The 24,773-nt window shown below is 40.2% G+C and overlaps 1 protein-coding gene across 1 annotated transcript in view; it reads right to left on the bottom strand.

The window, feature by feature from the left end:
* TEAD1 (TEA domain transcription factor 1) overlaps positions 1-24,773 on the bottom strand; it is a 219,003-nt gene that overhangs the window by 46,450 nt on the left and 147,780 nt on the right. The window contains 10 exon segments of the mRNA XM_043516495.1: positions 2,486-2,511; positions 2,514-2,609; positions 4,752-4,813; positions 5,955-6,001; positions 6,201-6,241; positions 6,244-6,334; positions 7,443-7,454; positions 17,902-17,964; positions 18,054-18,116; positions 21,905-21,969. Coding sequence (XP_043372430.1) covers positions 2,486-2,511; positions 2,514-2,609; positions 4,752-4,813; positions 5,955-6,001; positions 6,201-6,241; positions 6,244-6,334; positions 7,443-7,454; positions 17,902-17,964; positions 18,054-18,116; positions 21,905-21,969 — 566 coding nt within the window.

The raw sequence follows: 24,773 nt of genomic DNA, 5'->3' as shown, positions 1-24,773 counted from the left end.
TGCATAACCAGGGGGATAAAAAAACAATATTATAAATATACAAAAGTTAGTTGAGTTACTGTTACTCAGTGTAATAGAGTAGAACTGTCCCTCTCTCTAAACACAGACACTCCAGTTAAACCAGCATGCCAAAATATGACAGTTAGCAACCCAACGTATGGTCATATATTTTAATATCTCACTGCTGAAATATATTGCACTTTTTAGTTTAATGTTTCTCTGTTTTATGGATTCCTTTGATGGTTGCTGTACTATGTCTCTGATCTCCATTATGCAGTGTAAACACTCCCTTGATAACATCACCTAGCTATAGCCCATAAATTCTATGGTTTCCAGAACAGAATTATAAACACCATGTGACAGCTCCATGCTACTCCAAGCTACTGTATTTTACCAGCAATTTGAAGAAGAAAAGACTGTCTATACCACATGCTCATGAGAGTATTTGCTTTTCAACAATAATCTCAATAAAAATTCACAGGTTCAACAACATGTTTTTCCACTGCAAACTGACACAAGCTCTTTTGAGTCATTGTGTTTTGTGACATGCAGTAGGAGAGTTAAGCTGCTAAGTTTTCATGGCAAAGACACAACACAATGATTAATATTAGGAGCTACTTCATCAAATGAGCTCACTAATGGTTGGATTAAATAAGAAATATTACACTCAGCTCCATGGACTTGCCTGAGATTTTGCAGTGCAGAATCTAGATATTTTTTAAATATTGAATTTGGCACTGAGAAACGGACTGAAGTCAAAGCAAGCACCACATTTAGATCTTTAAACAGGTAAGTTGTACAAACTACTCAAATATTCTTGCTGTCTTCATTGGAGCAGAAATTTAAACAAGTTTAAAATCAAATTAGGTTAGGAAGGTTTACTCTCAGCGTTTGTTTGAAGCAAAATAACTTCTTGTCCAAATGGCTGTTCCTTAAAAAATATAAACTAGGTGACTCAGTGGAATGATACGCTCCTGGAGACTCAAACTGAAAGCAACAGAAGTGATTACATTCTTTTCTTGGTATCTAGAGAAATTTTTGCCCAAATCACAAAAGCCTGGGTTTAACAAAGCACCTAAGGACATGCTAAATTGTAAGCATGTCCTTAAATTATGTCCCTGTACCAGGAACAACTTAAGCACAAGCTTATCTCTAAGTATGTGCTTAAAACCCATTGATTTCAACAGGAATTAACCACATGCTTAAGTACATCTTTACCCCGATATAACGCGACCTGATATAACGCAGGTTCGCATACAATGCGGTAAAGTTCTGACACGCTGCTCTGAGCAGCATGTTACAGGTGTTGGGCTGGGGCCAAGGGGCTGGATAAGGGACAGAGAGTCTCGGGGGCGGTCAGGAGCTCCCCCCCAAGGGTCTGGGAGGCAGGAGCTGTGGGGGGCACTTTTGGGGGCCCTGCAGGCCCAGAGTGGCCCAGGGGATTAGCAGGGGGCCGGGAGCAGCCCGCTCCGCTTCCCTCGCCCCGGCCCAGCCATGTCGCTCGGGGGAAGGGATCCCCCCCGTACTCACCAGCAGCGGTGGAAGCGGAGTAGCCCGGCCCCAGCCTGCTCCACTCCACCAGCTCTCAGCCGCAGCGCTCCGCTTCCCACTGCAGGTGAATGTGGGACCTTTCCCAACCCACCCAGCGACAGGGCTGGGGCCGGGGCAAGGAAAGTGGAGCGGGCTGGGGCCGCGTCGCTCTACTTTCCACCGCCGGTGAGTGCAGAGGACGTCTTTTCCCCAACCTCCCTGCACTCACCAGTGGCGGGAAGCAAAGCACCGCGGCTGGGAGGTGGCGGAGTGGAGTGGGCTGGGGCCGTGTTGCTCCGCTTCCCGCCACTGCAGGTGAGTGCCTGTTGGGGGGCGGGGGATGTGAATAGGGGTCGGAGCAGTCAGGGGACAGGGAGCAGGGGGGGTTGGGTAGGGGGTGGGTCCTGGGGGTGATTAGGGATGGGGGTCTCTGGAGGGGGCGGTCAGGGAACAAGGAACGGGGGGGCCAAAGCAAGTTCGATATAATGCGGTGAGATTTTTTGTCTCCTGGGGAGCACGTTGTATTGGGGTAGAGGTGTACTTTGCTAAACTGTGGCCCAAATCACCATGCAATTTTGTATAACTGGAAGATTGAGTCAGCAAGCCATTAAGACTGGACCAGCAATGAGGCACACTGACACAGCTATGTAGTGCAGCTTGCAGTGAAACTGAATGGAGGCACTCAAAGGAGGCAAACATGACACAGCCCCTCACTTTCATAAGCAATAGCTTCTATAAAAAAAAAGTGGAAAAGGGAAAAATTGTACTGTAATCAGAGTAATATTACAGTGCATTGATCAATATCTATCATAGCAGCCTTGAAAAATACTGCCTCAAAGTGACATCAGTGCCAACAGTGGAAAGCATGCAGAAAGAGGCTAGAAATGGGTAGGTACAACTAAGAAGAGAAGAGAACTATTTAAGTTTACTGGGCATTTCTTTGGATAACACCTACTGATTCTGGATCTCTCTGTTGTTCAGAAAAGCTGAGAATTCCACCAGTCTGAGTTTGGTTGTACCAATAGATCGACCCTGCCAAGCGGGAACTGAGGGTGCTGGAGCTGATGTAGGCTCAAACCCTGAAATACAAAGTATTATTGTTATGTACAAGTCAGTCAATTTCTCAACTTCCATTTTCTATATTAAATTTAACTAGAAGCCATAGGGCTCTTCTTAATTCAGATAAAAAAAAACCTAAATCAATGTGGATTTATTATTTTTTAAAGGTAAACAACATGGAAAGATGGGGCTCCAACCTACTGATCATAGTATCAATGTGGTTGGTCAAGCTAAGGACGGTGTGAAACAAAAGTGGAGCTTCCTTGATTTATCTGACTAGCGTGTCACTTTATAATCTTTGCTTAAACTATATTATTGATTATTGTACACTTTACACAGCATTACAACTGACATTTCATTGGCAGCATGGTCATTCATAGGCAGCATGGTCTAATGGGAGTCAGGAGACCTGGGTTCTATTCCTGGCTCACCACTGACCTGCTGTGTGACCTTGGGCTTTCCTCTCCTGTTCCTCCTCCCACTTTTGTCTATTTACAGTGTAAGCTCTTCAAGGCAGGGCTCTTCTATGTGTTTGTGCAGAGCCTAGCACAGTGGGGCCTTTAAGCACTACTGCAATACAAATAATAATAAATAATTAATGTAGGAAGATGAATCGTAACTTAAAGTGAGAATAAAGGGTCAGCGACTGGACCTATTATGAGGAAGCATGTCTACCATCGGAACTGATTCACCACAACTAAAACTGTAACTGTTCTCTTCCTTCAAATTATGTAAAGTCACAAAAGGAGAAAGAATAAAGAAGGAGTGGAGCAACTGACCAGGGGAGATAGACAGATAAGACACCACAGAAGGCAGGGCAGAGCTAATCCCCTGAGATTTAAAAACCAAGACGACATTTCTGAAGTGGGTTCAGAGAGATGGACAACAAGCCAGTGAAGGTGAAAGAGGAGTCAGGTAACAAGTACTCCCTGGAATGGGAATCTGACTATAATTCTTCTGCACCTCAAATTTAGATAGTGGAGATTTAGGAATCCTATATAAAAAGGGGAATTGCAACAGTCAAATGTGAATATGGATTTTAGTAATGCTGAAAATTCTGGCAGTGTTCTAGCAGTGGCAAGAAACAGATTCCAAAAGGAGATATGAAAGACTAAAAGTTGAAGATGACTCAATTTCTGGCATCGGGAGCAACATTACGTAAGTTAGGAAAAATGAGACGAGAGTGAGATATGAAAAACTACAAAGGAAAGTTTTCACTTGGAAAGATGGCTAGCATCTTTCAAGTAATCTGTAGTAGGAAATTATAATGTAGAGAAGAATGGATAGAATCGAGAACAGCCAATAAATGACAAATAAAGGGATAAGGAAGTTTCCTGAGGGACACAGTTTGTTGACATTTGCATAAAAATAATGCCCATTATTGAAACTAGCAATGAAATGTACATGAGATGACAAATAGGGGGAAAGATCACAGACACAGTTTTGGGCAATCATAGCCTCTTTTGCTTTGAGGTATAACGCTTCTACCAGACTAAGGAGTAGCTAGCAGAGGAGAGTTCTAGTGGCACTGACTTCTAGGGTGACCAGACAGCAAGTGTGAAAAATTGGGATGAGGGTGGGGGGTAAAAGGAACCTATATAAGAAAGACCCAAAAATCGGGACTGTCCCTATAAAATTGGGACATCTCGTCACCCTACTGGCTTCTAACCTGAGATTCTCAGGAAGGAGAGAAAGATCAATAGTGTATATACTGGCAGTGACATGTTTTATACCTTGTAGGACTGAATATAAATTATTTTGGTACAATTTTAGCTCTGATTTAAGTAAATGCAATTTACTTTGCATGAGTGAGGGAAGCAAGATTTAGCCCTTAAATTGCAATATGCAGCCCATTACCCAGTATGTTCTTCATAAGTCATTTTCTTGCATCATATACAATACCACCAGGTGATATACTTTAGTGCCACAGGCACTGCTGGCATGTATGGCAGTGCTGGGATTAGGAGTCCCTTTTTCCTACTTAAGCAGTGATTTTTCTTCATAATTTATCAATTGCTTGTCCATTGATATCTGGAAGGGACATATGAGGCTCTGGACACAGATTAGTGGGCTCTGTGGGGCTCAGAAATTAATACAACACACTCATTACTTTTCCTTATGCAATTCAGCTCTGTTTAAAGGAAGCTAAAAAATGAAGTTACCTGAAATGGGAGCTGTGACTGTTGGCTGAATAGGATATGCCTGCTGAACGAATGGCTTCACACTGGAATAATTAGTTACACAAAATCACATACTATACAATTCACAGTTCATTCAGTTAGTCATATAGCACAAGGAAATACATTGTTAATAATATTTATACACCCAGATGTCTCTTTCCTAATAGGCATATTTAAAAGATAGTCAACAAACAGGTTATGAAGCAAGGAGGGGTCACCCCAAATGTAAAACAAAGCCTGATTCACAAGTTATTGGGCTTGACAGTGTTCACTTTGGTCAATGGTTCTCAATCTATTTGCCATTGTGTGCCGCAGATGCAGCTCTCTGTGTGTTATGAGGATTGCATCCACATAATATATATACTACCTCTATGGCCCTGAGGATGTCACATGGGCCACACTTGTGTGCTGATTGGACTGCAAGAGGGTTGAGAACCACTGACTCAGGTAGTAGGGAAGAATAATTCCCTCCATTTCAGGAATTACTGGATAACAGTAACAGAGGTCACACTAGATGATCATAATGGTTGCTTCTGGCCTTCTGTGAATCCAAATCCCACTGAATCCAACAGAAAGACTCCCACTGATTTCAACGAGCTTTGGATAAGGCCTATAAAGAGAGCTGGGAGGAGGTATTCCACAGATCAAGCTTTCCTGTAGGGCTGGGGCTGAATAGTCAGGTTTAGAAGTCTCTTCTCTACATGAAGTTGCTGTTACCAACGTGCCATGCAGCTTCAAACCCCACTGAACAGGGCCAGGCCTTTCATCTAGTTGTGGCTCACATGAAGGGGTCATTCCCTGCCCTACAGAAAAATAGATGTCTGGGCTATCTTCCTCTACATCTCCCACCATGTCCTGTATATAAAATGAGTGAGGTAAGATTTGTGTTGGAAACACACATATACATACACACAAGGCTATCATATACTTTCTTTACAGTGCAATTCTATACCATGGGGGGGATTATTGTCCACAGTTAATATTCAGCTTCTGTCTTACGGAAGTGTTATCACTTGTAACGTTTAACAGGAGTGATAGGAGCTTTGTAACTGAAAAAGGTTAATATAATAGTCTAATCTTCTATTTTAATCTTGCTAAGTATTTGCCTGAATAATATCCTCTGGCAATGAATTCCACTGACGAGTTACATACTGCATTAAAAAGCATTCTTATTTTCAGACTTACTCTTGTGAGGATCCCGGCTGCCCTGTTTGTATCATTCCTGGCCAAAACTAGAGGGGGTGGGAGAAAACAACTTTGTAATTGTCTTCTTTGTAGACTAATTTCATATATTTATTCACAAAATTACTTATACATTTTGCAAACACAGATGTAAGTACAATTTGCGCATAAATCCATTGATCTAGTCTTTATTTCTTACTGATTGTTGTTAGGAAATAAACTTTTTATTGGCGTCAGTTAACAACTTACCCCAGGTGCACCAGGAAATGTAGGACGGGGAATTCCTGGCAGGCCCACTTGTTGTGTATAGCAGTAGCTGATACTATCTGAGCGGATGACATTGCTGCCATGTGCTGGAGTGCCTTGTCCTTTGCAGTCTGATCCTTTAACATGACAATTACATGGATTCTTAAAACATTTGGCACAGCAAATCCTGTTAAATAAGTGCAGCTACACGCACATAAGCCAAACTTTAAAGGCCACAGAAAACGAAAAATAGAAAACCATGCAGAAAAATATAGCATGAAGGCTAAAATACACTCAAAATTTCCTCAAAGCAAAAATCTTTCTCTCAGAGATGCATGGCAGAGCTGAACTCTCTCAGTCTGCTCTCCTGACATGCAGAGAACTCTGGAAGAGCAAATTGTTCCCCAAGTTCTGCAAATCGGATCCACGTAGGCAGATCCCTTTGCAATGCAGGCTTCACTGACTTCATCTAAGCTTTGTCTTCAATAGAGGTCTCCATGTATGGCTCTGATTGCAGGACTGGGACCTATGAGAGTTGAGCTCAACCATGCGGATCTGAGAGAATTTGCCCTTAATGAAAACTTCTAAGGAGAAACACAGAATTACAGTCACTTGTGAACAGGACATTATTTCTCTTCATGTTTATACACAGACAAAACATTTCAAATTCTGATATCCAATATATATATATTTTAAATCATCACAAAAACAAGGAAATATTGATAACTTCCAATTTGAGAATATTCCATTAATAATTTACAGTGCTTCCAAAACACCAAAAAAACCCCTGCTTTTAAGCACAAAGACCTGGCTTTTTTTTTTTTAAAAAAAACTGTTTGATTATAGATTTAGGAAAGTGGATGTATTAGGACAGTAAAAATAGGCACACAGTAAATTTTGTTACTCAATGCCAGATCACGGTTCCTCATTGTAGATATTGTATTAATAAATGCTAATGTTTAGGTCCACGACTTACAGTGAAGGAACACAAGCAATAATAGGCAAGTCATTTTTACAAGCAAAGTAGCAAGCATCTGGCAAGGGATGCATGCTTTTATATATGGTACATGAATGTGCATATATGTTCCTCTAAAGCTATATGTAGTAGTATTATAAGTGAGCAGTTTCTTCCTTTGAACAGCTTCTTTAGAAACAGCACAGGCTGAGAATACAGTAAAAGCTAGCCAAAAAAATCTGCCAAGCACAGCTAATGTACATATACTTGATTTAGTTTAAAATACTTACCATGCTTGTTACCATGGATACAACACAAACAGTTTGTTAAAATGCTTGTGTATAACAGAAGATTTAGTAAAAGTACTTCACAGCGTAATAGAGACAAAGAAGAGCGGTTTGCCAAATATTACATATAAGGTATAACAAATAAATATATTCACCCGAGGGACTGAATTCATCAAAAGATAAAAAAAAGTAAAACACTCGGGGAACTATGCTCTGCTCCACTGCAGAGAGCAGCAGATCTTGATGGTGGGTATTGGTCCCTTCAGCACGTTCCATGCCTTGGTGTGATCCTATGGAAGATCCTCTGTTGGATGGAGCTTTGTATATTTTGGCCTCTGCTGGTTTATAGGAACCTGACGGCAGTTGAGGCAGGGGAGTAGCTACTCTTAGCAGCATTCCTCCCTTCCACAACCTGCAGGTTTATAGGCAGAAATCCAATCAAATGTTAATGCTTCTTGAAGTCAGCATTAACACCTGTTGGACCCATCATAACTGCTCCTGCACAGCCACAGGGGAAGCAGCTGAAAGCAACCGGTTCCCATAAAAGCCAGCTGTCAGGGAGAAAAGGACAGTGAGCAGCTTTGTAGGGGACACGGGACTCTGAGGCTCTTGAGGTCTCAGGAGATCTGCTGATTCAAAAGGCTGACTCCACTAACGTCCTGCACAGTAGAAAAGAACCTTCTGACTGAAACTCTAGTAAAAATATAATATGGGCCCTCAGACAACATGTGTAGTGTCCTTGATTTCTGACTTGGTGAATACAGATTTAGGGCTTAATCCTGCAGCCTTTACTTAGGCAAAACCCGCAATGAAAGTTTGAAATTAGTTTGGTTTGAAAGAACCAACATTACCTGCACAGCCTCCTCTCTAGGTATGATATATCCAGTGCCTTCACATAAACAATGCAGGCCAATTCATGGGCTTCTTTTTGAATTCCCAAATATACATTGCTCTGCTGTTATATGGAATTTGCTCTTCTGTGAATCTAAACTCTACTGGGGATTAAATAGCAAATGCTCTGTTTGGGATATAAATGGCTAACTGGGCATTGCTCAAGCCCACAATGAATTATGCTCTTACAGACAATCCAAAAAAGAAAAGAAAAAAGCTTTTAAAGAGTTCTATTTTCCTACAGGAGGCGCACGTCAGAGGAGCAAGTCCAGATATAGCACCTGTCATTACCCTTTACTAGTGATACATCTGACACTCATGAGTTGCAAGAGCTGTCATAGGGGCTGTGCAATGAAGAGAGATTTGTGCAAGTTATTGTGGGGAACAGAACAGGTAATTTAAAAAAATCTGATCGTGTAGAGCTAAGCGTATGTGTATATGTGTATATATACGAATAATAGAATGTACTGTTGCTACGTGCATTTAAACACCCTGCATTTCATCCCAGAGGGTGCATGCCTTTCTGTAGATAGCAATGCATTTCAGTCTCTTTGACTAGTTACATTTTGAATTCTGCTAGGCTGGAAGAAGAGAAGATCAGCACTGGCAATGCAAGAATAGCCCTGAGGGAAAATATCTCACAGAGTTAAAAAAGTCTATATAAGTTCTTCAACTGGTTTCAATGGAGACACACCATAAACTTCAGCTGGGAGTCTGACCCTAGTTAGGATTCTGAGTGTCTGGTCTGGCATAGTTTTTTAGCTGGTTAGAAAGGAAGTTTTTTCCGAGTTAAAAAGTTGCCTGGCTTAACTTCTCTTTCATTTCAAAATCAAATACTGTACAAGTAGACAAGAGGCTCCGATTTTCATTGGTCCTGAGCACACATAATTCTAGTGGAAGTCAATGAGAGCTGCAGCTGATTGACACCTGTAAAATAGAGCCAAGACACTAGTCTTCCAAAAAAATCTCCATTTTAAGGTTATTTTTTTACGTGGATCAGAAAATGAGCACTAGCCACATTTATTTTAGTTCACTTAAAAATAACAAAAATAATAAAAATTGCAACAGCATGTATAGCCACATCAATTCTGCATAACCAATACAAAGGCGATCACATTGTCACCAATGAAATGCAGACACTTCTGGGGTGAAATACAATAACTGATTAATAATACATAGTAACATTCAGAACAGTTTAGGCAGAAAGTGAAGAATACTATATCCAATTAAAATAGTAGGGGGAATTTAGGCAGGCAGATTACAGTAATTACCCAAATTGGAATTTGGCCAGGACACATGGCCTACTCTAACAGAGAATGCCATGGGATCTTTAATGACCACAAGGTGTCAGGACCTTGATTTTACATCTTATTGAAGACAGAGTGCCTCAGTTATCCGGTGTATAAATTGGAATAGCTCTACTGAAGTCAATGAAGTTACAAATATTTACACTGGGGTAAATGAGAGTAGGATTTGGACCAGAATATCCAGCAGCACAGCTATAGGTTCAACATAGACTCAGAAGAAGAGGTTCCCTACAGTATTATTAACATTAATTCCTGCAGCAGTTTAAGGTATTTCTTGGATGAGTCCCATCTGGTACTGACCTGCCCTGACTCTACTTTATTTATGAGCTCTGATGGGATTACTGGTGCCCGAGAATGACACTGAAGTAAATCATGGATTTCACTTTTAAAAATCATCTGTTCTTTTTCTCCCATTACCAAATTCTTGTATTTTGTGATATACAGTTAGAAGCACTAGACTAGATTTAGAGCTCAGTCATACCAGTAAAAATCCGGAATTCTATTGAAATCACTAGATTTTCCAATGAGCTCAGAATTTGTCTTGCAATTTTTAGCTGTCTCCAACTTGAACTTATAAGCCTTTTGAAAGATTTTGTGCATGTGTGTGCGTGCACGTGTGCACACATGGACAAGGGGTAAATTGTCAGAATCTAACAAATGGATTATACAACTTTTAATGAACCAGACCTCTAGGGTTTATGTTACACACATTATTTTGGAATGTGCATCACTGTCACATTAGCAGAGAACAATTCTCCAGAATCATCCATTTTACATCCAAATTACAAATTTAAATACATTAAAAGAAACATAGGGTAAAACAAGTTTTACGTAACCAGCACATTAGGATTTGTGCTTGACTTTCTTTTAATCCAACATAAACAGCAGAATAATCAATCAGTTTACTGTAGTTCTACTAAAAGAAAAAGGATCTGTTATCCTAGAATGATAAATGGGGCTTTCAATACCACATTGACTAGATGGATTTTGAAAAAAATATCTAAGACATAAGAAAATTAAGGGCAACAAAAGATCACGTGAATTCAAAAAGCCCTAAAACCTACTGAATGATTTTTTAAGACAAAACTTTTCTTGTAGGAGAAAAATATGATGTGGTGAAGAAGAAACAGCAATTTGCTCACAAAATGGATTTTACAGTACAGCGTAAGACACTGACATAAAATAGTTTTCTAATAAGTAATTTTGCAGATGTTATTTCTGCTCATATATTATATTGATTCACATAACCTTTGCAATTATTAGCTGTAGTTCAAAAAAGATAAACAAATTGTGAAACTATACAATTTTTCTGGACAAAAGAGAGAGAGCACTTGAATGTTTCTAGCCCTGCTCTCCAATTTGCTTATTATTAGAGAAGACAGTAGTAAATACAAAAGCTGGCTATTTCAGCCAGGCAATAGCTAATGCCAAGAAGAGAATGCGCATTCAAAGCTGTCCCAACTTGCTGCCTAATGAGTAGCAATTAATCCATTTTATTGTATTTCAAAATGCTGAAGACTCCATTCACATCAAAGGGAATTTTTCAAGGCTTTTATCATTGTTCATTTAAAAAGTATAGAGCTATCTTTAGCATTCTATAATTGTCAACAATATTTTTTTATCCCTCAATGTGGAATGTAGAATAATGGATTTTAAAACATGTAATACGTATGAACTGTAGGCATTTTAATGTTTCTTTTTTGCTTCTCTTTTTTTTTAGTTAATCTTATATGATGAAAGAATATCTAAAATCAAAGTCAAAGATAGGAGTGGATTCTGGTGTACGGACTTTTGCTTGAATTCTGTACCCTTGCTTTTTATTTAGGCAAAACTCCCACTGGCTTCAATAGTAGTTTTTCTTGAATGTGGTGTGAGGATTCAGTTCACCATTAGCACAGAGAAGGGAAAGTAGAATTTTTACCTGATAAAGCTGTTTCTGCATCTCAGATATACCAGTCCAGAAAAATGGGTTGCAGCATTTCCTGTCTGAGTGACAGTAACCATCACCAAGAGGAACTGCCTCTGAGTTTTGTCTCCAAGAACATCACTCTCCCACCCTCTCTTGCCTCTTTCTCCACGAGGCTTCCATAACCTTAGAAACATTTTAAAGATGGGGCTGGGGAGGCTAAGATCCCTAAAAAAAACCCTATAATATTTGAAATCCTGGCCTAAAGGAAATAGGATGCATTCCTCTCCCTGGAGAAATCTGTGGGACACTCCAGATTGGTGTATTTGAGATGCAGTAACAACAATTACAGGTAAAAATTTTCCTGCACGCTAAGATCCACCAATCCAGAGTGATTGTTGGCATAGTGCCAGGTAAATTATTACAAGGACAACCATACTGCACCCTCAAAAATACTTTCCGTTGAGGCTTTCCTCTCACTATTCAGGAAGAGGATGCTGGCAAACAGCCTTTACAAGGAGTGGGTAAGAAATATTATCTGTCAGGTAAGCTTCAACAATATGACAGCCAATTCCTAGAGTAACCATAGCTTTGCGATCTTTACATCCAGTCCTAGGATACTGGCAGAGGATGAACAGCTAATTGGATGCCTTAAATTCCTTAGCAGGAGTGCCAAGTACTCTATCACTGGCTGGATTCAGGCAAAGGCTAGGTAGGTAGAATGATCTCTTGGTTTAAATTAAATCCTGAAGGCATCTTGGGAACAAAAATTATTTACTGCCTACTTTACAACAGTAAAAAAACAGGAACTAAGGTCACAGGGACAGCTCCCACAAGTCCAACACAATAGTTATATGGAAAGAAAATTATTAGCAGTGAGTGAGCCACAGCCAAGGCCAGTGGATCCACCACTACAGAATTCTATAGGCCTGAAGCTCTGGATCCTAGATGTCTATTATAGACCATCAAATAAGGAAGAAGAGGTGTATGAGATATTTCTAGAACAAACAACAGAAATATCCAAAATACGAGACCTGGTAATAATGGGGGACTTAACTAATAATATGGCAAAACAGAACTTTTTGTTCCAGAAAGCGGATAAAGTAACAAGCGGGACAGCTACTTTAGACTTGTTTCTGACCAACAGGGACGAATTGGTAGCGATTCTGAAGGTAGAATGCAATTTAAGTGAAAGTTATTATGAAACAACAGATTTCATGATTTTAAGGAAAGGAAGGAGGGAGAGCAGTAGAATAAGGACAATGGACTTTAATAAAACAGACTTTAACAAACTCAGTGTACTGGTCGGTCAGGTCCCATGGGAAGAAAATCAAAGGGAAAAAGAGGTTCAGGAGAACTGGCAATTTCTCAAGGAGCCAGTATTAAAGGCACAACTACAAATTATACCAATGCGAAGGAAAGATAGGAAGATAGAGGCCAAAATGGCTCCATCTGAAGCTCATTAATGACCTGAAAATCAAAAAGGATTCCTACAAAAAGTGGACACATGGACAAATTGCTATGGAGGAGTACAGAAGAATAGCACAAGCACGTAGGAACTAAATCAGAAAAGCTAAGGCATGAAATGAGCAAGGGACATAAAAGGGAATAAGAATACATTAGGAGCAAGAGAAATAGGAAGGAAAGTAAAAAGAAAAGGAGGACTTGTGGCACCTGAGAGACTAAAATTTATTTGAGCATAAGCTTTCGTGAGCTACAGCTCACTTCATCGGATGCATTCAGTGGGAAGATTAGATCCTCTGCTTAGTGGGGAAGGAAAGCTAATAACTGATGACATCAAGAAAGCTGAGGTCTTTCATGTCTATTTTGCTTCAGTCCTCACTAAAAAGATTAATGATGACCAGATACACAACACAGTTAATATTAACAAATAAGGGAAAGGAATGCAAGCTAAAATAGGGGAAGAACAGGTTAAAGAATATTTATATACAAGTTTGATGTAGTTAAGTCAGCACGGCCTGCTGAAATTCATTCTAGGGTACTTAAGGAATTAGCAGAAACAATCTCGGAACAGTTAGCGATTATCTCTGAGAACTCCTGGAGGAGGAGTGAGATCCAGAAGACTGAAGAATGGCAAACCTGGTACCTATTTTTAGAAAGGGGAACAATGAGAACCTGGGGAATTATAGACCTGTCAGCTAACTTTGATACCTGGAAAGATACTGGAACAAATTATTAAACAATCAGTTTGCAAGCATCTGGAAGACAATAGGGTTATGAGGAATAGCCAGCAAGGATTTGCCAACAAATAATCATGCAAAACCAATCTATTTTCTTTCTTTTACAGGGTTACTGGCCTAAAGAATGATATGGGGGAAGGGGGAAGCTATGGACATGATATGTCTTTATTTTATGGATTTGATATATCTTGACACAGTCCCACATGACAGTCTCATAAGCAAACTAGGGAAATGTAGTCTAGATAAAATTACTAAAAGGTGAGTACATAACTGGTTGAAAGCCCATATTCAAAGAGTAGTTATTCATGATTTGCTGTCAGACCGGGAGGGCATATCTTGTGGGGTCCCAAAGGGGTCAATCCTGGGTCTGAAATACTATTCCATATTTTCATTAATGACTTCGATAATGGAGTATAGAGTATGCCAATAAAATCTGCAGATGACACCAAGCTGGGAAGGGTTACAAGCACTTTGGAGGACAGGATTAGAATTCAAAATGATCTTGACAAATTGGAGATTGATCCGAATTCATCAAGATGAAATTCAATAAAGACAAGTGCAAAGTACTGGGATGCTCTAGGTTTACTGGGTCCTGCCACAACACAGAAGGCTGGACTTGACAACTGGAAAATAGAATCATAGAAATGTAAGGCTGGAACGGATGTCAAGAAGTCATCATTTCAGCCCAAAATGCCTATAGGAATAGCAACAAAGCAACTGCACAGCTGCTTCTCAACATGCTACCAGATTTTTGCAAGATAATTTTGTAAATGGAAGCAAGTTTAGGGAATAATCTTGTGGCAAGGCAAGAGAAAAGGAGACCTAGGAGACTAAGGCCATCAGGCATTTCTGGCTGAACTGGTAATTATGGACAGACAGAAGGGATATTTGGATTCTTTCCAAAAGCAAGAAGATTCTCCCCTCACACTATAGTTGAGAAACATGATGCTCAGATACAGGTTGTCTTAAATGTCCGTTGGTTTCCTGAACACTACCCATAGCACATTATATAAAAGTTATCTTTGGCCTTTGCTCAGTGCTGGACTGCTTGATTCACCAATAGGTAGAACAGCTGGATAATACAGGTATGAGATACAGGTTAACTGCATTCCCTTGTTACCCCAGATTCTCTGACACTGGCTGTTTTTCATGTGCTGGCTAATACTAACCCAAAAGATGATTTTACTCGGGATGATCTGGTTATAGCAAAATACAAGTAACTGGTCTTTACTGTAGCATGGACAATGGAACGTAAAATCAGGGATGCCAAGAAATATCCAATCCTTCTTCCACCCCAAACAAATGACATTTCCCTAAGGTAATTTTCAGCATATGTTGGGAAGCAAGGGTGGTTAGATATAGAAATTTTAGTTGCTCCATAAATCAGGTAATTCCACTAATACAAAATCTCTGGAGGAGTGAGGTTTCTTCTAAGGTCCAAAAGAATTGGTTTCTTCCTCTTTCTGAGTGAGTGGTTTCAGCTGCATGAGGAGATAGAGCAGTAGATGTGTTCCTCACTGAAATTAGAGTATTTGTATCATCATCATCTTCCTCAAAATTTTAGCTTCTCCTTTTTTTGTGTGTGTGTGGGGAAGTGGCAGCTCTAATTTGTTTGAAGATGATTGTGCAGGTAGAGCAGGAGCCATGTTATAGACACAGAAATGTCAAGTGCAACAAGATGGCAGTGAGGGGCCATCTGCTTGGGCAGAGTCTTGGCTTCGCCCCTCCCCCTCCCCCTTCCCTTCAACATGCTGGACACTCTTCTGAACAAGGAATTTGAAGAGAGATGTCAAATTGTGTCACTTCCTCCTAAAAGCCAGTCATATAAGGACGGTATTCTGAGTACAGTATAAATACTTCCCTTGAGGCAGTTAGGTGGGGAATAGGCAGAGTCTTCGCTTTGCCCCTTCCCCTCATTGTGCTGGCAAGCATAGCTGAGCTTGCATGTGTTAGTAGGAGGGGGGCTGGTCACAATTTGCTGCTGATATCGGTTAATTTCTCCACCATGGAGCAAACAGAGAGTGGAGGGAACTGTGCCTCTCAGGGATACATTTCCTTCCTTTTGCTGCCCCTTTCACAGGGCTTGTTGTGAAAATTGAAATTGCCCTTTTAAAAAATTGCTTTCTCCAACCTTGCTGTGTAATTCTTCCACAGACTTGAAATGAATGTCTTCTGTAGAGCAGCAGGAATAGTGAGACCTGAGTGTGAAGGGAATTCTTAGCACCAGAAGGGTGGCCTAATTTTCACTAGCCCATTGCTTGCTACTCAGCTCCGGTAGAGCTGCAATCCATCAATCTGCACTGATGGATCTGAGAATGTAGGAATTAAAGAAACCATTAAACAATAAATTGTTGTACTAACAGACTGTTCCTTCTTTACACAGCTCCTTAAAACCAACAGCCTTAGCAGGATACTTTTTTTAGCTCAATTTACGGTAAGTGCCTACAGAAAGTCAACTAGAAAAGGGGACTTTTAAGTATCACTGGAGTTTAGTTTTTTGCCTTGCTCTGTGAAAAGCTTCAGTAGGAATCGTATAGCAGGTGCAGTAATAAAGAATATTTTTGTTTTAAAAATAGTGTCTTTTCATATTTGATGGTATTTTAGGGTCTGGACAAAAATTTTTTTTCAAGTTTTCCAAACATGATGGCCAATTTTTTAGTTAGGTTCTTAGCTCTATATTTAGGTATTTCAATAAGTTTTCTGATTTTCAAAGTGCTGAGCACTCACAGCTCCTATCTATGTCAAGGAGAGCTTCAGGTGCCCAGCACCTCTGAAAAATCAAGCCACTTATTTAGATGCTTAAATATGGGTTTAGGTACCTAACTTTAAGCACTCAGTTTTGATAATTTTGGCCTAAATTGCTACATCTCTCTGTATTATTGCACCCTTGGTTAAAAAGCAGTATGTTTAAGTTGCCTTAGTTCTTCATCAACCCCAACTGCTTAGCCAGTGCAGCTAAAAAGCCAGCCACCACAGCCATACAAGCTTGCCAGCATGCTGCCCACTGCACACTGAAAACCAAATGCTTCTATCAAGTAGGCCTGTTATAAAGCCAGTCTGTTATTTACATATTGCAGTTCCAAGATTGTGGTAAGCTTCCCCAGCACTCACCACTTTGTATTGTGAAATTACTTTCTGAAATATTTTGCTTTTCAGCTAGAACAAAAACATGATTTGTTCTCATTCATAGCCGGGGTGGGGGTGAAGGTGAGGAGGATGGGGGAGAGGGGAAAGACAACCCATAACAACTCAGAAAAAAGAAAGGGGGGGGAATAAAAGATTTATAAGTTGCTTTGCTTTTTGTAAACAAATTTTTTTTAAAAAACTCTAAAACCTCCTTGCATTTCTAAGTAATGTGAGGCAACTTTAAAAACGTAACACAAGATCTCCCTTGGAAAATTTGCAAAAACCCTTATTAAGCATTTCCAAGAGGTTCCTTTTAGGTTTGGTAGATCTTTCATGGAAAAATGGGGACACGTATAATTCATCAAGTCAGATTAAACAAACATATTAATATTCCCCCAACATGATGCTGATTGAGAATCTCCAAAGATTCACTAAGATAAATATAAATATTTTACTTTGAAAAGAATATATCTTCAGGGAATCATGTACAGTAGTTAATTTAAAGTTATATTAGACTGTACTGTGGAAATTCCAGCCTGCAGTTTCTAAAGCAATCTTAATAACTATACTGTCTGGCTCTTAGAGTAAATAATCTATTTTTAAGTATTCTTGAAAACATTTCAAAAGCACAGATTAAAAGCATTTTGGAACAGAAAAGAAGCAGCACAATCCCAATTACCGCTGTGGAAATGTTTTTTGTGTACAAGTGCACAAAAAAAAACCCCTCCTTTTATTTAAATACACTAACAATCTAGCACTAAGCTGTTAAAAAACTAACAGGTTAAAAACAATCATGTTTATGTGCTGAGTAGTTACAAAGAGTAGCTCACTTTGTATCTGGAAAGTGTTAAATTTTTTAATATAGATGCTAGTGCAGAAATCAGAGATTAAACACAAAGAAATGTAAACAGCTACCACATGCAAGAAAACTAGGTTACAAGAATCACAGCACCAGGCATTCACCAATCACCATGGAAAACAGGAAATGAAACGCATAGCAACCACAAGCCCAAAAGCAGAAAAGCGCATACCTTCAGCTTGGAATGAAAATCACGAGATTTCCTTCTGGCAAGAACCTGAATGTGACTAGACACCTGCAGGGTAGGGGAAGGGAGGAAAACAAAGGAAAAGCCTGTAACCATGGAGATGAAAAGCCCCCTACAACTGGGCAAGCCAAACGTACCTTAATGGCGGCTTGAATTTCTCGAACTTTCTTTCTTGCTAAGACCTGTATGTGACTAGACACCTACATTGTTCAGATTTATAAAAAAAAAAGAGAGAGAAGAAAAGAAAAAAGAAAGAAAAAGAAAAACAAAAAGGAAATCAAATTTAAAATATCTTTTTAAATTACTTTTTTTGGTGGGGGGAAGTTATTTGCATCTTCAGTAAGCTCTGCTGTTAAAGATACCACATTCCCAGCCAGATGCCTAGCTCTTAGCACCAAGGCTTAACAACACAGGCCATCATTGCAGTGACGTGACTAAGGAGAAAAAAGTTTAATCAATCAAGTTATATAGTCTTTTACAGGAGAGAACCAATAATACTGTTCAGAATTAGGTGTGGACCACCTGCTCTTATGTTACAAATCCTACAACCCCTACAGACAGCCAAAGAGTCTTTGCTCATGCAAACAGTCAATTGGACTCCTTGCATGAATAAGGATTAGCCATATTTGTAGGGTTTGCAGAATCAGTCCCTTGTATCATTCAGCATTGAATGAGAGACTTTATTTGACATAGCATCAAGAAATATTACCAATGATTTATCGCTTTCTATGTCTTAAAATGATTACACTAAGGCTGTGTTTTGAGCTCATTAATAGCGCCACATTTGTTAACAACTGATAAAATATTGACACACTATAGGTCTTAAGGAACCATGAAATAATGCTGCATTTCTTTATAATATGAATATCAGTCATGTTTCTAAAACATTGATAATGCAGGCAACTCCTCTGAAGTCAATTTATACCAGGTCTGAATTTGGCCCACTGTCTTTACATACACTACATCAGTGAAAAATATGTGCAAGCATGAGACCCAGTCCTGCACTGGATCAATTGTACTGGAAGTTTTGCCTGACTGATGAGTGAGAGATTGGGGGCCATGTTTTGCATTCATATTTTCTCAAGTATGTGTTAAAATCCGTTGTGATGATAATGGATTAAATCATAAGAACATAAGAATGGCCAGGCTGAGTCAGGGCACTGATCCATCCTGCTCGGTATCCTGTTTCCCAACAGTGGCCAGTGCCAGATGCTTCAGAGGGAATGAACAGAACAGGGCAATTACCGAATGATCCATCCCCTGTCATCCAGTCCCTGTTTTTGGCATCAGAAGTTTAGGGACACCCGCAGGATGGGGATGACCATCTCGGCTAATAGCCATTGCTGGACCTATCCTCCATGAACTTTTCTAATTCTTTTTTGAACCCAGTTATACTTTTAAATCCTGCCAAGTTGCTGAGCAACCAATCTAAACAGAAGCTGAGGGCACTTAGAACAGAGGTGGGCAAACTACAGCCCACGGGCCCTTGAGCTCCCTCCCGGCCCCTTCCATACTGTGCCCGCTCCCCCACAGCCTCAGCTCGACATGCCACTAGTGCTCTGGGCGGTGGGGCTGCAAGCTCCTGCTGGGCAGCGCAGCAGGGTGGCTGGCTCCGTCCGGCTGGTGCAGCTGCCAGTCCTGGTGCTCTGAGAGGCATAGTAAGGGGGCAGGGAGCGGGGGAGGAGGATTCCAGGGGACAGGGAGCAAGGGGCTTGGATAGGTGTGGGAGTCCCAGGGAGCCTGTCGGACACGGGGGTGTGGATAGGGGTTGGGGCAGTCAGGGGACAGGGAGCAGGGGGGGTTGATGGAGGTGGGGTCCTGGGGGGGCAGTTGGAGCAGGGGGTCCTGGGAGGGGGCAGTCAGGGGACAAGGAGCAGCAGGGGTTGGATGGGTCGGGGATTCTGAGGGGGGCAGTCACGGGATAGGAAGTGGGAGGGGGTGGATGGGGGTGAGGGCCAGGCTGTTTGGAGACGCACAGCCTTCCCTACCCGACCCCCCATACAGTTTCGGAACCCTGATGTGGCCCTCAGGCCAAAATGTTTGCCCACCCCTTACTTAGAGGAGTTGCTCAGCCCCCTGCAGGGCCCAATATGATTTTCTCTAAACTGCAACAACAACAAAAATTGCAAGAGAAACTTCTCTATCACCATATTATTTTATTACAGTAGCACCTAGAGACCTAAGAACTAAGATCAGGGCCCCAATGTGCTGGGTGCCGTACATACACATAGTAAGAGACAGCTCCTACCCTTGAACAGGTTTGAATCTAAAAAGACCTGATAGATAAAAGGAGGGAGAAATGAAATATTACTAACATCACTTAGAAAAATCCTTTTGTTGTGGTACCTTAAAGCAACTCATGTTTGTTAGGAAAAAAACGTATTGTAATATGTAAACAAATTCTGATCCCTAAGGGCCAACTTTACTAGGTTTCTTAATGAAGCAGCTCAGGAACGAGAGTCTGTAGTTATTCAGACTAGTAAGCAGGTTGATAATTCAACATACATACATAATTTTCACACGTGATAATTTTTGTTTTCAGTTTCACAGGATAATGGTGTTAAAGGTTACACGGTACGCACAATTCTGCAATTTCAATTTTTTTAATTTTAATTTGTTGAGAGAGTCTCAAAAGTGGTGAGACTCAAACTGTGTCAAAATATTCATGATGTATTCATGTATTTTATATATATATATATATATATATATATATGGGAAGGGGAGGCAGAACCTCTGGTGTGTAAATCAACATATCTCTACTGATTTAAATGGAGCTAGGCTGATTTACCCTGGCTGAGGATTTGGCCATGTGCTTGAAGTCATTGAGTTGTAATGTGCTCTTAGCTGCACCTGTGCAACCCCAAGTTCATGGGGGTTGACCAGGTATAACAGAAGAGAACTTGGAGCTTTAGTCCTTTGCTATGGATTTCTTTGTCAATGTGTTGTTTGTTCCTTCTCTATGAATTGCAGTTTCTCTCCTTCCTCATGGCTTTTTTTCATCCCTTGTACTTTATACTGCTTCCTAATTGACAAAGAACATCACCCGGGGGAAAATGTCACCCAATTCAATGTGCTTTAAATACAAGCATTGGCAGCAGGCCATCTTCGTTTGTGCTGACTCAGCATTACTTTTCACCACAGTACAAAACACGCATTGCAATTCTGCATAAAAGCCTCTCCCCCTTCCCACATAACACACAAGGAGACCTGGAAGCTCATGCTCGAAGTTAAAGAAGGAAAGGGACAGTGTAATTTGCAAACTTTTTACACTAGTGAACCAGTTTAGTAACTTCAGCACAAACTACACAAAGGTTATGTGTGCATTTGTGAGATGGCTAACCACAGTGAATATAATAATTAAAGGATCTAGTCATATGTGATAACTTAACTAATATGTGATAATCTTCTGAAAAAGATTAAAGACTGGTTAGAGGTTTATGCTGACTTATTTATGAACAAATCTTGTTGTGGTTACAGAACAACAGCACCCATAGCTCTTATTTAAACAATTCTATTTTACCCTGCAGTGACCACGGACCATGAGTGGAATGAGTCCACCGAATACTCATTATTTATTTATTTATTTTTCATATCCACAGCTAGTAATTTTCTTGTTTAGGTGAAGTGAGTGAACATTTAATTGTTCCATGATTCACCATATGAAAACAATTGTTAAATTCTATATTTTCTTTATATGCAAATGGTGCAAGAATTAATATGGCTTATGTTAGTTTGACTTATGAAATGCTCTTTTCATTATGAGGTAATAGCTACATATGTAGAGAGATTAATATGGAATGTGCCCAATAAATGGTCACTGAAATGATGAACAGATCAAATAATGGATTTTTAAAAAGCACATACTTAATCATAACAGTGAAATCAATGCATTATCTCAACAGAGCTGAATCACCAACAGCCACTGCAGTCAAAAATGCCATGTTTTGTCATTCGCTGACATGCACACTTTCCGATTGGGTTGTTTTACCTGTTTCCTGGTCCGTGTCTTCCCCGTTCTAAGTTTGATGTATCTGGCTATCAATTCATTCCTACCTGAAACGAAGAAGAATTTACAATGAGGGCCAAACAGCCACAATTCTGTAAATGGAGCATCAAACTGCATGATTTAAAAATATAAGCTCTACAAATATGAGGATAATCTGATTTTTATATAATCTGATTTTCATTTATAGAAGTGGCATTCATCAGTATTTGTATCATTTACTTTTCTTTCCCTAATACAGTGTATATAAATAAAATATAATCCTACTTGAGTCCTGCAAACACATTAATGGAAACCTCAGCTAGACCGTGAAAAGTTGAAGACATCCCAGTAACTGTGCAGCTCCCTAGTGGCTGTAATCCTCGATTCCCACTGTTTTAGGAAAGGGTTCCCGCTTACTGTGGATTTCTCAAGTTCTGCTCTGTGACTTTAGACAGTCACACAGGCCAAAACTTTCAAATGTGAGTTTATAAACTTGGACATCTAAAGGAGCAGATGATTTCCAGAGGATCTAATGCCTCTACAAATTCTAAACTGAAAATCTGGTCTCTTCTTTAGGTCTCCTACTTTTGGAATTCAGGTGTGAGCATTTTGGCCTTAACGACTCCGTGTCCATTTCCCGTGTTTAAAATGAGGCTCAGAAAATATATCCACCTTGCAGAGGTTTTGAGATGATTAGATAATTACTTTGTAAAAGTGCTTTGAGAACCTCCAATGAAAGAAGCTACGATCCTGATTCAGCAAGGTACTTGGGCACATACTTAACTTTAAGCAAACAAGTTCTTGCATTTACCTGCTTAATTGAGGACTGTAAGCACTTACTTATTATTTTAAAACTCTAGTTCGGTTTGAAACATACTCTTTGAACACAGGATTTCAAAGTCTAAAGTTGGTCTGCTTTCTCAGCCAGAGAGTAAGGTGTTTAATGAAACTAAAATTTTCTTTAAAAATCTCCCTCTTAAACATTACTGACATCAAGGTTAATGAAGTTTCTATGATGGCCTATTCATTTTCATTTTATATTGTATAATCTCTATATTACTTCTCACCATGTTGAACAAATATTATACTAACTTAGAGTCATATTTGTGTTAAAACACAAGGTAAAGTAAGCAAGGTACCAGTGTCAATGAGAGGACTTAATTTAAGAGGTTTTTTTAATTGCAGGTTGAAGACTATGGTATTAGAGACCTTAAATCTCACTACCTTCTGGGTCACTTTGAAGTTAACTAGCAGGATGTCTGACTAGAAGGTGCAGGTAGGTGTTATGTCCATATCAGACAGGTATCCAAATTTGTATTGGTTTGCTGTTGTGGGGGCAGATACAGACATTTTAAAATAAGGAACCTACATTGGAAGGGGCACCTGTTAAATGGAGCAAGTTTTTGGGGCCAGAGTAAAATATAAAACTAAATCACCCAACCCAAAAAATTATCAGTGCAAAAACACTGAGGGAAGGCTAGAGAGGGGGAGCATGTCGGAAAGAGAGCCTGCCTCACACTAAGCTACTGGCCTGTGGGGCTGGGCCTGGCTCCACATAGGTGTTGTAACCTGGTACATGGGATCAAAGCACCACTCATGATGGGGGGCTGGCAGCCAGACCAAACTTGAGCAAGACATATGTGACTCGGTGCACGGGGTTCTGGCCGAGCCAAATTTGAATGGTGCTGTGACTCTGTGCTCCAGGTCACGAGCCCATTTACTCAAATTCCATGGGCTTGGGGGCCCTCGCAAACAGTGAGTCCAGGGGAAACTGCTCCTTTTGCCCACCCTCTCTGGGAGGTCCTACACATAACACAATTATGTAACTAGCCAGGGAGGGAAAATGGGCCGCTATGGTCTAGTTTTGCTCTGAAGCACCCACTCTCTCTGCGTGGTCCTATATATAACACAATTATTTAACTAGCCAAGAAGGGGAAATGGGCCACTATGGTCTAGTTTTGCTCTGAAGCACCAATTCATGGAGAAAACAGCACTAAAGTGGAAAAACAGTGAAAAGATCATCCAGAAGTAAAAGGTGGGTGAGTGGTCAAGAGACTGAGGCCTGAGCAATGGGAAAGAGCAGGGAAAACAAATAAAATAATAGTTCCAACACACTATATTGCAGATGCACCAGGTCAGCAGCTTCAAGCAACCTTCCCACAATGGTTTGGTACCCTTACCCATCCATATTGTCCCTATAATATGTATTAGGGTAATACAGTGAGTGAAAACTGCTGAGAAATGAAACGAGAACAAGGAGGGTGAAGGATTATCACTGCCTTTAATTAGGGAACATGAACAGTGCAAAGGCTCTGGAAACTGGCAAACTTCAGGGAGCAGTGTATGGTTTATCTTCTTGGCCAGGACTTAACAGAACTAATGTGTTCCTCAGTGTGACAAACTCTGAGGAAATTTTACTTGATTTAAATGCACCTTTTGCTTAAACTAGGGGAGGTGGACTGCTGTGGAGGCAATGGGAGCCACATATACATCTTTCAATAAACACATGAATAAAATACTCAGGCCCAGTTCTTCAATGCAACAAGGTAGAAAAAGTTGCCCTAGAGGGACAGCTGGTGATTCCCATCATGTAAGAAAATCCTTAGTGTAAAAACAGCGTCACCAGCTCTACAGCCCCACATTCTGTATTCATAACAGGCTTGGTGTGGGGGTAGAGTGCTCTCATCAATCCTCAGCCAATGAAGTAGTTTTCATGAGATCATGGCAGTTGGCCTAAGTCACACTTGAGGAAGGAGCTGTTAAACAACTTCAAAAGATGTATTTGTACCACTGTGTGTAAATATATTTAAAACGTGGGCCTTTACTTATCTAGAGTGAGTTTTTATATTAGGATTAGGCATTACCTTGAAAA

This window comes from Dermochelys coriacea, chromosome 6 (genome assembly GCF_009764565.3).
Source record: "Dermochelys coriacea isolate rDerCor1 chromosome 6, rDerCor1.pri.v4, whole genome shotgun sequence".
Classification (NCBI taxonomy): Eukaryota; Metazoa; Chordata; order Testudines; family Dermochelyidae; genus Dermochelys; species Dermochelys coriacea.
Note: the sequence above shows the minus strand (reverse complement) of the source record. Positions and strands in the feature narration are given on the sequence as shown.